This window comes from Mytilus galloprovincialis, chromosome 2 (assembly GCF_965363235.1).
Source record: "Mytilus galloprovincialis chromosome 2, xbMytGall1.hap1.1, whole genome shotgun sequence".
Classification (NCBI taxonomy): Eukaryota; Metazoa; Mollusca; class Bivalvia; order Mytilida; family Mytilidae; genus Mytilus; species Mytilus galloprovincialis.
Genome location: NC_134839.1, coordinates 19,829,903 through 19,844,423, shown reverse-complemented (window position 1 = coordinate 19,844,423; position 14,521 = coordinate 19,829,903). Strand labels below are relative to the sequence as shown.

The window sequence follows — 14,521 nt, the reverse complement described above, 5'->3', positions numbered from 1 at the left end:
TTAATTTAAAAAGTACTTACACTGTCATTTTATATAAATTTGAAAATGGATCTGTTAAAAAATGTTCAAAAAGTTCTTTTCATGAAAATTTACTTCTGAAATTTCACCCCCGATATACAAAAATAGATGAAAATTGATACATGTGATATATAATTACAAGTCATAAAAAGTATGATTACGATGAAATAAAAACTACATTTAGAATGTGACGGTCGCTATGGCATGTATCATCCGTCCGCCATTATGTCAGAATGACACACAGTTATATATACGATCAATAATTTTACGAATCATTTCTCTATTTTGTAATTAAGATACAGGTCACAGATTTGAAAACAAATATGTTTTGTAGTGTAAGAAATCTACTGTTGACAATCTGATCGTGGTCCTGATTAATGAAATGAACATATCGAGCGCCCAGGTAATGTGATAAATTGGTAGAATGATGTAAAGTATCCAACGGTTGATTTCTCGCTGGAAAATAATCACTTTATACCTAATGGATGAGAAAGGTAAGTGTGTTTATCAATTATTATTTTACGCATTAAAATAATAAATTAATTAAAATGTATGTTATTGTACAATTCTCTATCTTCTGTGAAAAGTTTATGAAAAAATGAAAAATAATAATAAAAAAAAATGTATGAGATAGTGTCAAAGAACTGAATATTTGTTAAAAAAAAATTAAATGATTTGTAAAAGCAAGATGGACCATCATCATTAAAATTGTTAAAGCTCTGTTTGTGTGTAAGCGCGATTCATATTTTTTTCACATTACAACTATGTGCTTTATGCTGTTACTTTGAGTACAAAGGTGAAAAAGGAACTATACCCAAGTACACTCGTCCAAAAATATTTGCCACTGAACGTTAAGCAAACAACAATAAATCAATCTAGTCTTTCATGGTCCAGCTAATGATAGGGTTGGTGACATGCATGTACTTATTTTAAATGAAGAAAAATAGGTATGCATTGACCTTAAAAAAACTACGAAAATTAAATTTTAAAGAGTGTAATTTAAGTAGCATACAATACTGAGCTTTTCATTTTTGATTTTTTCTTCATATCATTGAAAAAAGCACCTTAAGTTTATAGCAAATAGCAGCAAAGTTTTTGGAAGTATGAAAAACGAACTGTACATGCAATGTCAGAAATGTACATCTCAACATCACCGAAGACACGCTAATTAATAATACGTTCATAATTCTGAGCATAGCATGCTATCCTTTCTGTACCAATTATAATGTGCTCTCTTCATAATTTATACGATCTTAGAATGTTTGTTACTTCTAATTACGTGAATTAAGACGCTGTTGTTTGTATAAAAATAAGAGAGACGTGGCATTTTTGCCAATAACTATCCACCAGAGACCAGAATATAAACAATAATAGGTCACCGCACGGACTTCAACGACCAGTCAACCCCATACCGTGTAGTAAACTATATAATTACAAGTACTAGACGATATTTTTTAAATATATGTATATATTATAGTGAATACACGAGTTAATTAGTTAGTGTATTTGGTAATATATACATATATTAAAAAATCTCGTCTTGTAACTGCGTATAAAATGAATCAGTAAATGTAAAAGAGAAAATCAACGGTCTTGTTGAAATCTAAAGATTAGGGAATAATGCTAAAAATATAAAGAATATAGATAAATCAACCTATAAAAGGTAAAGATTACAGAAATGAAGGACTCCCCTTTTTAGCCCACCTGGCCCGAACTTTTCTCATCACTTGGCGTCCGTCGTCCGTCGTCGTTAACTTTTACAAAAATCTTCTCCTCTGAAACTGCTAGGCCAAATTTAACCAAACATGGCCAAAATCATCATTGGGGTATCTAGTTAAAAAATGTGTCCGGTGACCCGCCCAACCAACTAAGATGGCCGCCATGGCTAAAAAATAGAAATAGGGGTATAATGCAGTTTTTGGCTTATAACTCAAAAACCAAAGCATTTAGAGCAAATCTGACATGAGTAAAATTGTTCATCAGGTCAAGATCTATCTGCCCTGAAATTTTCAGATGAATCGGACAACCAGTTGTTGGGTTGCTGCCCCTGAATTGGTAATTTTATGGAAATTTTGCTGTTTTTGGTTATTATCTTGAATATTATTATAGATAGAGATAAACTGTAAACAGCAATAATGTTCAGCAAAGTAAGATTTACAAATAAGTCGTCAACATGACCGAAATGGTCAGTTGACCCTTTAAGGAGTTATTGCCCTTTATAGTCAATTTTTAACCATTTTTCGTAAATCTTAGTTATCTTTTACAAAAATCTTCTCCTCTGAAACTACTAGGCCAAATTAAACCAAACTTGGCCACAATCATCATTGGGGTATCTTGTTTAAAAAGTGTCCGGTGACCTGGCCAACCAACCAAGATGGCCGCCATGGCTAAAAATAGAACATTGGGGTAAAATGCAGTTTTTGGCTTATATCTCAAAAACCAAAGCGTTTAGAGCAATCTGAAATGGAGTAAAATTGTTAATCAGGTCAAGATCTATCTGCCCTTAATTTTTCAGATGATTCGGACAACCCATTGTTAGGTTGCTGTCCCTGAAATGGTAATTTTAAGGAAATTTTGCCGTTTTTGGTTATTATCTTGAATATTATTATAGATAGAGATAAACTTTAAACAGCAATAATGTACAGCAAAGTATGACCTTAAAATAAGCAAGGAGTTATTGCCCTTTATAGTCAATTTTTAACAATTTTCATAAAATTTGTAAATTTTTACTAACTTTTTCCATTGACGCTGTAACTACTGGGCCAAGTTTATTATAGATAGAGATAACTGTAAGCAGCAAGAATGTTCAGTAAAGTGAGATCTACAAACACATCACCATCACCAAAACCCGTTTTCGTCATGAATCAATATGTGTCCTTTGTTTAATATTCACATAGACCAAGGTGAGTGACACAGGCTCTTTAGAGCCTCTAGTTTTATACCCTTCTACATGGAACAGTGATGTAATAGTAGAATGTGAGAAGGAAGTCTAAAATCAGTTTGAAAGGGCTTGAGTTGTCAGATTGTTACTAAGCACAAAAACTAACAAAAGGACAAAAGGGACAAAAACCATATCCAAGAGTACCCGCAAATACTTCATCATGTTTTGACAGATAATTGTAATATCTGCCTTCGATATGCACATCTGGTGTAATCACATTTTTTCTGTTTAAGTTATTCCACGAGTCTTAATAAACTGAAAAGCGCGTTTGGAGTACTAAACAAAAAGCAAAATAAAAATAAATACTGAACTCCGAGGAAAATTCAAAACGGAAAGTTACTGATCAAATGGCAAAATCAAACGTTCAAACACATCAAATGAATGGATAACAACTGTCATATTCTTGACTTGGTACAGGCATTCTCTAGATTCTGTAGAAAATGGTGGATCGAACCTGGTTTTATAGCGCTAAACATCTCACTTGTATGACAGTTGCATCAATTAAATTATATTGACGCGGGACAAAAATGTCGTAAATAGGGGTACATAAACAACACGAACCCTACAAAAACTGGGGGCGATTTCAGGTGCTGCTCCACATGTGGCACCCTTCGTTTTGCTCATGCTATTACAAAGCCGGTAAATAGTCTAATTCGGTGGGTCCCATTCGTGGAAAGGGAACGGGATTTTAGTTACGACAGAAGGAACATATCTGATAGCATCTGTAAAACGGATATTCCAAAACGGTCAACCAACTCGTGATGGCGTCTGTAAATTCTCTTTTGTCGTAAAGTTTTGTTTTAACCGACCCCCATACAAATGCATAGTCAATTTCTTGTTATCAGTTCTAATCAAATGGCAAAATCAAAAGCTCAAACACATCAAACGAATGGATAACAACTGTCATATATTCCTGACTTGGAACAGGCATTTTCTCATGTAGACAAAAAAAAAAACACACTGTATTTTTTATGATACTGAGTATGCCTGAGCCAATGCGTTCTTGCTTAATGTTCTGTCAAATTAAACCAGGAGATGTGGTAAGAGATTGTTTAACCATCCGTTAAACAGTCATATAATCACGGATCAATATGACATTTAGTTTCAATTAGATAAATGAAGACCGAATCAAATGAATGATACCTATTTCTGTGCTTTCTCAATGTGTAAATGGTAGATGTATAATACATAAACAAACAACGGACATCTAATGAGGATGGTCAAGTCCAAATAGCAAATTGCGAACAGCATCTGTATGCAATAATCTATTATAAACAAATTAACAAATGAACAAATAAACTAAATGGTAGGTGAATGAACCGAAGGTGATACAGTACACTATAATATGAAAATAATAATGCAGCTTAGAGAATTTTGTATTTGTAATTCAGTGGTTGTCGCTGTTTCATATTTGTTTTTGTTTATTGTTTTGTCATTGATCAAGCCGTTGTTTATTTCGTTTGATTTTTTTTCACATTTTGTTTTGATAGGACCTTTTATATCTGACTATACACAGTGGGTTTTGCTCGTTGTTGCCTGCTTAAGGCCAAACGGTGACCTATAATACTTAAATCCGCTCCAATTGACCTATAATACTTAAATCCGCTCCAATTGGACTCTTTTATATAGTTGTTCCCTTGGTTATCATACTACATCTAAATTTTTTGTATTCCCTTAAAGCTCGGCTTTCCTTCTGAAATATAATAGAAGTGTTTATATATATAGCCGGAATAACAGCAGGAGTTTTTCTGTGCAAATAAGCGCGAGTTGTCATCAAAATGCGCAGTTTTGAGACTAGGGCTACAAGCGCTAAAGCATGCAGTTTGACGTCGGAACCTAATTAGTCTGCAGCACTGGAAAAGTGCAAAGTTAAAGACTTCAACCATATCTAAATGGCAATATATGCATCAACTGTCTAAATAACGTTTACCGCTTATCTCATTTCAATTGTACAGTACAAAAAGGTACACATATTACATCAAGTACTTTTTTTCTTGCACAAAACATAGACTTTATTCGCAAACAAATGAACTGTCATATTAATATGAAAAATATGTATATTACATTTCTACTTTGTCAAGTGAAATATTTTAAATTGTTCTTTTTGCTTATTCATTGCATATTAAATTAATTTAAACAAATACCGACATATCTTATCTCAAAATACAATCTCCATCTTATACATTAGAAAGCAAATAAAGTAAGGCTTTGTTTGGTAATAAACATGCGCTTGTTTTAAATGGAAATACGCGACCCCTCCCAATATATGATATACAGATGATTTAGATCAAAAGGTTTATGCATTGTGTAACAAATAAGGTTGTTATGTTACCATAAACAGAAACTTTTTTTTAATTCAATATACTGAAATTGATTTCGACAATCAAAAAGGTCAAACAAACACAAATAAACTGTGACAAACTGTTGAGTTTAAGCCACGAATCATTCAGTGCGCGATCAACGCCCGATCCGAACAGTGTTAAATTGTTTTTGATAATATTTTGTTTTATAATTTTCACAGCAATTTACATTTGACTGTGCCTTTATTATTTCTAATTCAATCTACGAAAATGTGTGTATCCCATATCTGAAAATTTAAGATTTTTAACATATATAAATAGATATTGGGTAGGTGTTTCAACGTCAGCAAGCAAGCAACATATTATAAGAACACAAAAGACGTCTATTAGTAGAAGATATGCTGACTTTAATACTTTGAACAGGGTATCGAGGGTAATGTTTTCAGAGGACGATCTATGAGTGTTGACTCAAAGGTGAACGGTATACGGGGACAACATTGAACCGTTTGATATTCTGGGGGAGGCAAAGAGAGTTTTTGCGAATTGACTATCCGTATTCGGTTTCATCTGGTGCTATGCTTACTTATGTTTTGTTTTAATTTGTTTTGGTTTTTTTGTTGCTGTGGGAATATTTATTTTCAGTTTTGTACATATTAGCATCTCGTGTTTTGTGTAGCAGGATATTATTTGCATCCTGCCTTGTGAGCAACGTTATTCGTTTCAACCTTTACCAGGCCAGGATATTCATTTTCAAAATCCCCTCCCCAATCTCAGAAAATTACATCGTCCGATAACAAAGACAGACGCATACGAATGACAAACAAGAAGTAGTATTAGATTCCACAGAACGGCTAGCACGTAGGAAGTATTACTTTAGGAGCCACAGAACAGCTAGCTAATGCATTATTGAACTAAATTAAAGTGAACGTTCAGTTAAAGACCGTCAAAATTAAGGGATAGTAAATAACACAACAAGCAGTATTATATGTTTACCAAACACTTCCTGCAATGTTTACTCAGAATTGTGAACCATCTGTCCATTGGGCACTCAGTTATTTTCTGGTGACTTCGATAAATTAATGATATTGGATTTTGTTTTTAGACGCTAACATTGATTATTCATTCATAGAGTATTGTAATCGTTCCATGAGATAACTATCACTATTCATTCATAAATAATTGTAAATGTTGTATTAGAAAAATATCACCACAAGTACATGCGAAAAAAGTGATGTTTCAATTGTACAAAGTCCAACGACAATCTTTCATTGATATGCAGGACAATATCATGATAAACAATTAATTGGTCTATAAAATTCTGAAAAATGGGTCGCAAAAGACGGATGAAAGAAAAATTTGTACTGCTGATGGAAAGAACGATCATTTTATGATGCCATCGACGTAGCGTAGGGGGGGGGGGGCATAAAGTTTTATCCTTGTTCGACTGTACGTCCGTCCCAAAGACGGTTTCCATTCTCTAACTTTACAAATGGTAGCGTCACTTTCACCGTTCCTCAGTTGGTTCCCTTTATAACAAAATAAAGCAGAGACATACTGATCATCTATGTCCCATAGACATATTCCCAAATTTATTTTACAATTATAGATCCGTCAAAATTCTTGCAAAGGTGCATTTACGTACAGTTAGTCTGCTATCTATATCGTCCCTATTACGACCAGACATGACAGTGTATTTATAGATTATGATGCCAACATCGCCAGTAAGTGTCACTGCCGGACGGAAGAAGTGCTGAACTGTGTGTCAAAAAGAAAATATTACGACTAAAATTAAATGTAAAAATTTATGATCAACAAGAATTTTTTGTAAAACGCAGACTAGGTGACAATTTTATACTTTGCACTCAACAAATTGGATTTGACTAGTGGTAATGCAAATTCTATTTTATTTGCAATGTCGAATTCGCGGAACTTTATGTTATCGATGTACACCATTTATTGCACTCAAACATAACTGCATATAATAGATGTCTTTTTAAATTTTGTTGGTTTGCTGTCTCATTGCCGTATAACCTACTTCCTGTTTCATTTTACATGTATCTAAATATTTCGACGATTTCGGTCTTTTGGGTATCCTCTCATATTTCTTTTTAAACTTTTGTCTTTGATACAGTGTGTTTTATACGTAATAGTAGACTGAGGCGTATGGTGATATTGTATTATAGTGTTATTGGCTGTTTCTGTTTCTGTATTGGTATAAATTCAAGGCCCAGAAACAGCCAGTTCATAACACTTTTATGGTCTTTTATTAAATGATTATATAAGAAAATTAAAAACCGTAATCAATACAGGGCCAATACGGCTTCCCCCCCCCCCCCCCCCCCCGCTTTTTCTGTATTGTCCCTGTTTTTCTTTGGAAGAAGTATGATGTATGACCTAGAAGCAGTTGTATTGTTTTTGTTATTTATACTTTGTCATTGATGGTTCTGTGTCTTTTTAAACTAACCAATATATTTAATTAAGATAGTTTAAACAAATTGAAAACAACACGTTTAATAATTTCTTTCGTCCGAAGCGCTTTTCTGGATTAATCTTCATCAGGAACGCTCAAAGCCAAACATTTGAAATCCGAAGATGAATAAGGACCGCCGTTGAAGAGCTTTATGTAAAAAAAACTGAAATAAATAGCCAAATTCATCTAAAGCCAACTTTGCCTGAGGGAGTTGAAACCTTAGTTTCTTAATAATTTCAAAATTTATAAACGGACAATTTTAGTTAAGTTTGTTAAATCATGTCAGTACCGAAGTACTAACTACTGAGCTGATGATAACCCCGGGGACTGATAGTCCACCAGCAGAGGTATCGACCCAGTGATTTAAAAAAAATGAAAACAACACGTTTAATAATTTCTTGCGTCCGAAGCGCTTTTCTTTTAAACAAACGTCATAAAGAGATATTGTAGACTTACTTTGTACTACCATTATTGAACTACAAATCTTAAGAATTATCTAGCATATCTCAAAAATAAAACTAATCGATCCTGTTTAATTTTCAGTTCTTAAATAAATATTGTTTTCATAATTATTTGCCTTCTGGTTTAAAATCTGTTTTCCTGGTTGGTAGTTTCATTGTATTTGCCGTTAAACTTTTCCAATTGATCTGGACGTGCCTGTTTATATCCATGAACTCAAAGAGAAACAAATTTAAAGCAAACGAAAGAATTTGGCTATAGGACCACATCCCCTTTGCACTAAATGGACTGAATATTTATCAATTTTTCCACTTAATACAATAAAGTTCGTAATAAAACACCATTAGCTTTTACTGTTATACTTTACCATGTTGACAACCTGAAAATGCATAGTGTACTAGTATTACATTTGATATATATTGTAGTGTGTGCCGAGTTTCGCGATGAAATGGTTAAATCCCATAATACACTGCGAAATCACCATGGAAGTAAACAACTGAGAATATCTGAGGACCTGAACAGGGATACTCAGATGTGGGCGAATATCATCGCAGACAAAGGATATGTTCAGTTTAGTGAATTTCCAGGTATACTACTTTTTAATGAACTACTTATCTAAAGAAGTAACTAGCCATCTCAAAGGACAGCAGGAAATGGATTGTAAACTCTGTTATAGCTATCAATCTACATACATCTCCTTAATCTTTACTATCAGACGTCACAGTATAATTGAAAAAAATCAAAAAATCTATTGGCTGATTAAAGGTGGTGTGCATTAATTCGTCATTTACAATATCAATTCGAGATAATAAAATCACGACCCTATGAGTTGGGGATATCCAAATAAATTATCAACCCTAAAGAGGCTGACAATTTTGTATACAATGTACCTTCTCCTTAGACGGCCGTATTGTATAATGTTTGTGAAAAGCGGTATACTCGTAATATTTGTGTTTTTTTGTTTTTAATTTCGAAATTTTTCGTTCTGTCACCATACTAGGAAAACTTTACAATTCTATGTAGATATCCAATATTCATCTAAATGATATCATGATTTTCACACATTTTGAGAAACAATGTTGTTTGATTTTCTTGCATATTTATAAATTTAAAAGGTAATAATAGTCGAATAGTATTAGAGCGGGAACTTTCAGATTATTTGTCACTGGAAGTAAGGGTGACAGAAAATTTGGGTTGTAGCAGAGAAAGTATTCACAACCTTTAATAAAGTTGTTGCAAGGGATCTTTAAGGTGTAGTAAACTATACATTTTTCTATACAAAGCATCGGTATTTTAACTTACCAATTTCGAACAAACGTGTTTGTATATTTATACATCCCGCAGAATCAAAAGTACAAACATTCATAGTGCTGGATTCACTCTTAGTCCAGGTCTCATGCTTTTTCCATGAACTGGAAAGTGAAACCCCAAAAATAATGACAAAAAGGAGGCGCATAATGGCATTCATTGGATGATGAGGATTCTTTGAAAGTTTCAATAAATTCCTATAAGAGATTTAGGAAATTTGCGGATAAAAAGAAATTGGTACATTGTACCTCTAGTGCAAATTATGCAACATTAATGAAATTAAGAATGGAAATGGGGAATGTGTCAAAGAGACAACAACCCGACAAAAGTTAGTCTATATGATTTGCTAAGTCAAACCCAAAAATTTTATCGGTTCAAAACCAAAAGGGAAGTGCAAAATATTCTATATGATTAGGATTCACAGAAAAGGGTCAATACGTTATAATACAGGATTAAGGGTCAGTTGATGTTACAAACGAGTGGTCCCAGATAAAGCAATTGGCAAAGTCCTTTATTTGCAAAAGAACACCCCAAATTGATTTGGATCAAGTTAAGAATAAACACTATGTTTCTTGAGTACATTTCAATATTGTCATATAATGGTAGTTCATCATCCACGCAGTAACATTGTACACAATAATATATATACAATGAAATCTGGTGAAGAGAAATTCAAGCAACTTAAAGACGATGATGCCAATCAAATTGAATTTTCAAAACATTTAAAACGCGCACTGCAAATTTACTACATGTAATTGTCTGATTTGATCAACTTATTTTGTCATTTCATGTTGAAATAGAAGACATCTCTTAACTTTATATACACATTTACATCATTAGCTCCGTCTTTCAGTCCTTCAGGAGTCTAGAACCTTTTAAAACTACACATTTTTATGCGAGATTGGTTTTAACCATTAAGTTTTCAATTCGTGTTTGCTGCATTTCAAAACGTTTGATTTGGAAAGCACGATATAACAAATTGATTTGAATATGATAGCTTTTTATACTCAAGTGAGTAAATTTACATAACATAAAACTGAGTACATAAGCTCCATTTTACAAACACCATTGAAACAAGTGGTCATCCGAGATAAAATAGCAATGGACTAATTAAAAGGCTACCTCCATGTGTCATCACATTTTCAATAACCTAGTTAGGTTTTGTGTGCAATTTTTGTCCGGTCTTTAATAATCACTTTTTCCAATGTTCATTGAGCAAACAACAACCAATAAAAATACATGTAGTCTATTCTCTTCGTCGTGTTCTATAAATCTTAATCACACAACAACTGTACAACATCGTCCAATACCCGATTAATCTTTTTTTGAACATTTTTCAATACAAAATCTCCTTGCCTTAGGTAGAGGTGAAAATGTGATATTTGTGGAAACGAATGGACAAAGGCCGAGTGGAGATACCGTCACAGAATTATGGTATAAGGAAATTGAAAACTATGATCACCTACATCCTAAATGGAATAAAGGTAACAGGCCGTTTCAGAATCTAAAGCACTATGGGTAATTTCATTGTTCGTACCCCAAAATGAAAATAACGTCACGTCATTGGCTGAATTTTTTTGTTTGGGACATTTTAAACCAATCACCACGTTTTGGTGTACACTTTTGAAAATATTACCCAGAATGTATTAGATTCTGAAACGGCGAATTGTAGGCACTTATTTACTTATAGTTATGCTTGATTGATTGGTTGGTTGATGTTACACGTCAAGGACTATGTCGCTGTGAAAACTAATTGTGTCAAAGATGAACTTTAACTAGTGGCACAGGAACAGTTTCTTTAACTGCTGATCCTTCCGAAGCACCTAATTCTGTTTTCATGATGGGCTCGAGTTGCCGTCGGTGTTTTTGATTGCACCCTTATTAGTGATACTGTTCCCAGATAATACATAATCGAGAAGATGTGGAATTATTGTCAATGAGACAACTCTCAACCAGAGACTAAATGAAAAAGAATTAACAACTTTAGGTCACCATACGGCCTTCAGTGAAAAGAAAAACCAACTCACCGCATAGTAAGCTATAAAAAGTCCCGAAATGACAAATTTAAAACAATTCAAGCGAGAAAAACTAACGGCCTGACCTATGTACAAACAATTATAAAAAAAAATGATATATAGCAACAATCGACAACCAATGATGCACATGCTTTTGGATTAAGACAGTCGCATTTAGAATACGGCTGGGTAAAGCGTGTTTGCTTGACACCAACCTTCCCCTTACTTGGACAGTGGTGTTACAGTACAACATAAGAAAGAAAAAAAACCATAAAAATCGATAACTATAAGCGCGTAAGGGCGTCACTCATCAGACCTTCATAAAGCATATACCAAACGCTATTTGAAGTTCTACAGTTATTATAGAGACACGTGTGTTATCACAAAAACTCATGCAAGTATCTTAGTTGAAGATTCACTGCTTTAAAATAAGGTGTTAAACGCTAACCATCTTTCAAATACCTGCAAATACCAGGAATGTATACTAGTACAACATTGGTCCTACGCCTGAGAATTTTTATTACAAATCAAGGAATATCCATTTAACTGCAAGATGTATAAGTACGCAGCCACGTCCGACAGTTTGTCTCTCGTGACGCAAAAAGATACGTATATTTGAATATAAAAGAAACCACGAAAAAATCACAATAAAAGAGCGGCAACTAGAGTTTAATTGTTGTATTCCGTTTTAGCTTGTCACATGTTGCAGGTCTTTTTAAACATTACATGCAAATTTATGCTAATTTATTTTCTTAATTTTAAAGGTGTAATCCTAATATTATAATTTGCGTTGTTGATGCTACACACCAAGCCACTGAAAGCCGCAATATATATTCATGTCAATCCATATACTGTCCAAAATGTGTGTCTTGTGTCTACACATGTCAGTTTTACGATGTTTTTTCACTACATTATATATATATATGTGTAAAATACTGTTCCCAATATCTTATTTTGGTTAATCACAGATATGTTTGGGAGTGCCCAAGAAATATGTGCCTATGGACCATTGCATACCCCACCCCTTACCTATCGACGCGAATTATTTCAATTACAGGTTTATATAGGGAAATATTCATTTATATATTTATTGGTCCTAGTCGTAATTTCTTTTCTAGATTCTATGAACTTTACACAGATGATATGGAAATCTTCTAACGAGATTGGTATCGGCATCTCTAAAGTTAAAGGACAGAACAAATATGTTATTGTTGCTCATTACAAACCTTCCGGTAATATCAATACTCCAGGAGAGTTCCGTAAGAATGTATTACCGCCAAATTCTTAAAGTAATACAATTGAAAAGTCGAACGAAAGGTACCCAATGCAATGTAGAAAAATTTGAAAGGACTTCACTGAAGGTAATTTAGAAGTGGACATGCAATTATTGCAATATAAAGGCAAAGTTGACCAATCAAGAAAATATCGCCATCATATGTAGGTTTTGTGAAAATGCTTCCATGCATATATGATATGTAATTAACGAGTGTATTGTTTTTTAATTGTCGTTCATTGTGTATTTGAACACATATATGTAATAAAAATAAATATACAAGCCATTTAAGCATATATAGGTATTCTAGAGCTTGTAGCTGCTACTCAGACTGAAAAATATCACATGTGTCTGAGAAGAAAGTCGATGAACTAGGGGTATGTCAAAGAACATGATAAATATTCCGTATCAGCTTCACAAATGATACACCATGGTCTTGATGTATAGATTCAGTGTACTGACGTTGATTATCAAGTTAATAACGTGTTATGACATTGGTGTTCTCTTATTTGTCGTTATAAATATTACTTATACTGTTTAGTCTGTATTTGGTGATATTGTGACAATAATGCAGAATAAGTATAAGACAATAACAATCAAAACCAACGAGTAAACAAAGACTCACAAAACCAAGGGACATTTACATCATCAGTTATAAATAATAAATAAGAAACAACACGAACTCCACTAAAAACCGTGAGTGAAATCAGGTGCTCCGGAAGAGTAAGCATTTCCTGCACCGTATACGGCACCCGTCGTGTTATTTTTTTTTTCTCAGTTCGGTAATGATGGAAGGTTATTATGACTGAGGAAGAATATCAGATATGATTTCTGACACACTTTTGTCATAATGGCCAATCAGCTCATGATGGCGACCGTAAAATTTCTTGAGTGATGACCTTAATTTGATTGATTCATAGCCCTGTTTTAGCAACTTTTGAGAAAGCAGTATTCCTCGTTCAACAAAATCAAGGTACTTTGAGCTAGCTCTAGAGTAACGTATCAATTGAGACACATATACGTCATATGCTGGTGCGGCTGGGATGTTGCTACACAGAAGTGGAAAATTGACTATAGGAAAATTAAAATCATCGCGTTTGTCATAATTTTTGGTATTCAACCTACAATCAGTAGTCATTTCGAGAAAAAGGTCTCAATATGAAGAAATTTTTCTGTGTCGGTAGTATCTTTAATTTCAAGTTCACTTGGATATATTAAATGTAAGTGATCACTGAATCTATTATTATTAATTAAGAAACAGTACATCATCATTATACCGAAAGGTGAAATTAAAAGACTGGGATAAATTCTGCTTCATAGGAATACAAAAACAAACCTGCAAGTAGAGGAGCGCAATTGGTACCCATTAGGATTCCAATAGTACCAAGCCTCCACATTCAACAAATATGTTGTCAATTAAAAAGTCCAGCATGGCAGTGATATCCTCTTCGGTGTATTTTTTCAGTTTTTGTAGTTCATTGTTGAATTGCTATTGATATATATACACAGATTCATAGTGCAAGTTCGCTCATTTGTTATTTGGCTGTTGATGGATAAGCATCGGAAAGTGAATACCAGCAAATAAAGAAGGTAGAATTATGAAGTTTTTTATACCTAGTTCGAGTTGAAAGTTTGTGGTTTTGAAGCAAGTGGTTTAGAAGTCTTTACGATTGTTACAAGCTACTGGGTTGTTCTGAAACTGTAATGTCCTACGGGGTTTGTCGCAGTCCCTCGAAC

General features: G+C 33.6%; 1 protein-coding gene across 1 annotated transcript; it reads left to right on the top strand.

Moving 5' to 3' along the window:
• The first annotated feature begins 290 nt into the window (after positions 1-290).
• On the top strand, positions 291-13,080 carry LOC143063064 (Golgi-associated plant pathogenesis-related protein 1-like). The gene is made up of 4 exons (XM_076234990.1): positions 291-512; positions 8,614-8,775; positions 10,858-10,980; positions 12,630-13,080. The coding sequence occupies exons 1-4, from the start codon at positions 500-502 to the stop codon at positions 12,797-12,799; spliced, it is 468 nt and encodes a 155-aa protein (XP_076091105.1). The 5' UTR covers positions 291-499; the 3' UTR covers positions 12,800-13,080.
• Positions 13,081-14,521: the final 1,441 nt, after the last annotated feature.

Bases quoted from the DNA above. Each gene is read 5' to 3' on its own strand.
- LOC143063064 (XM_076234990.1), top strand. The intron at 8,776-10,857 runs GTATACTACTTT...TCCTTGCCTTAG, and splicing joins TCAGTTTAGTGAATTTCCAG to GTAGAGGTGAAAATGTGATA. The intron at 10,981-12,629 runs GTAACAGGCCGT...TTTCTTTTCTAG, and splicing joins ACATCCTAAATGGAATAAAG to ATTCTATGAACTTTACACAG.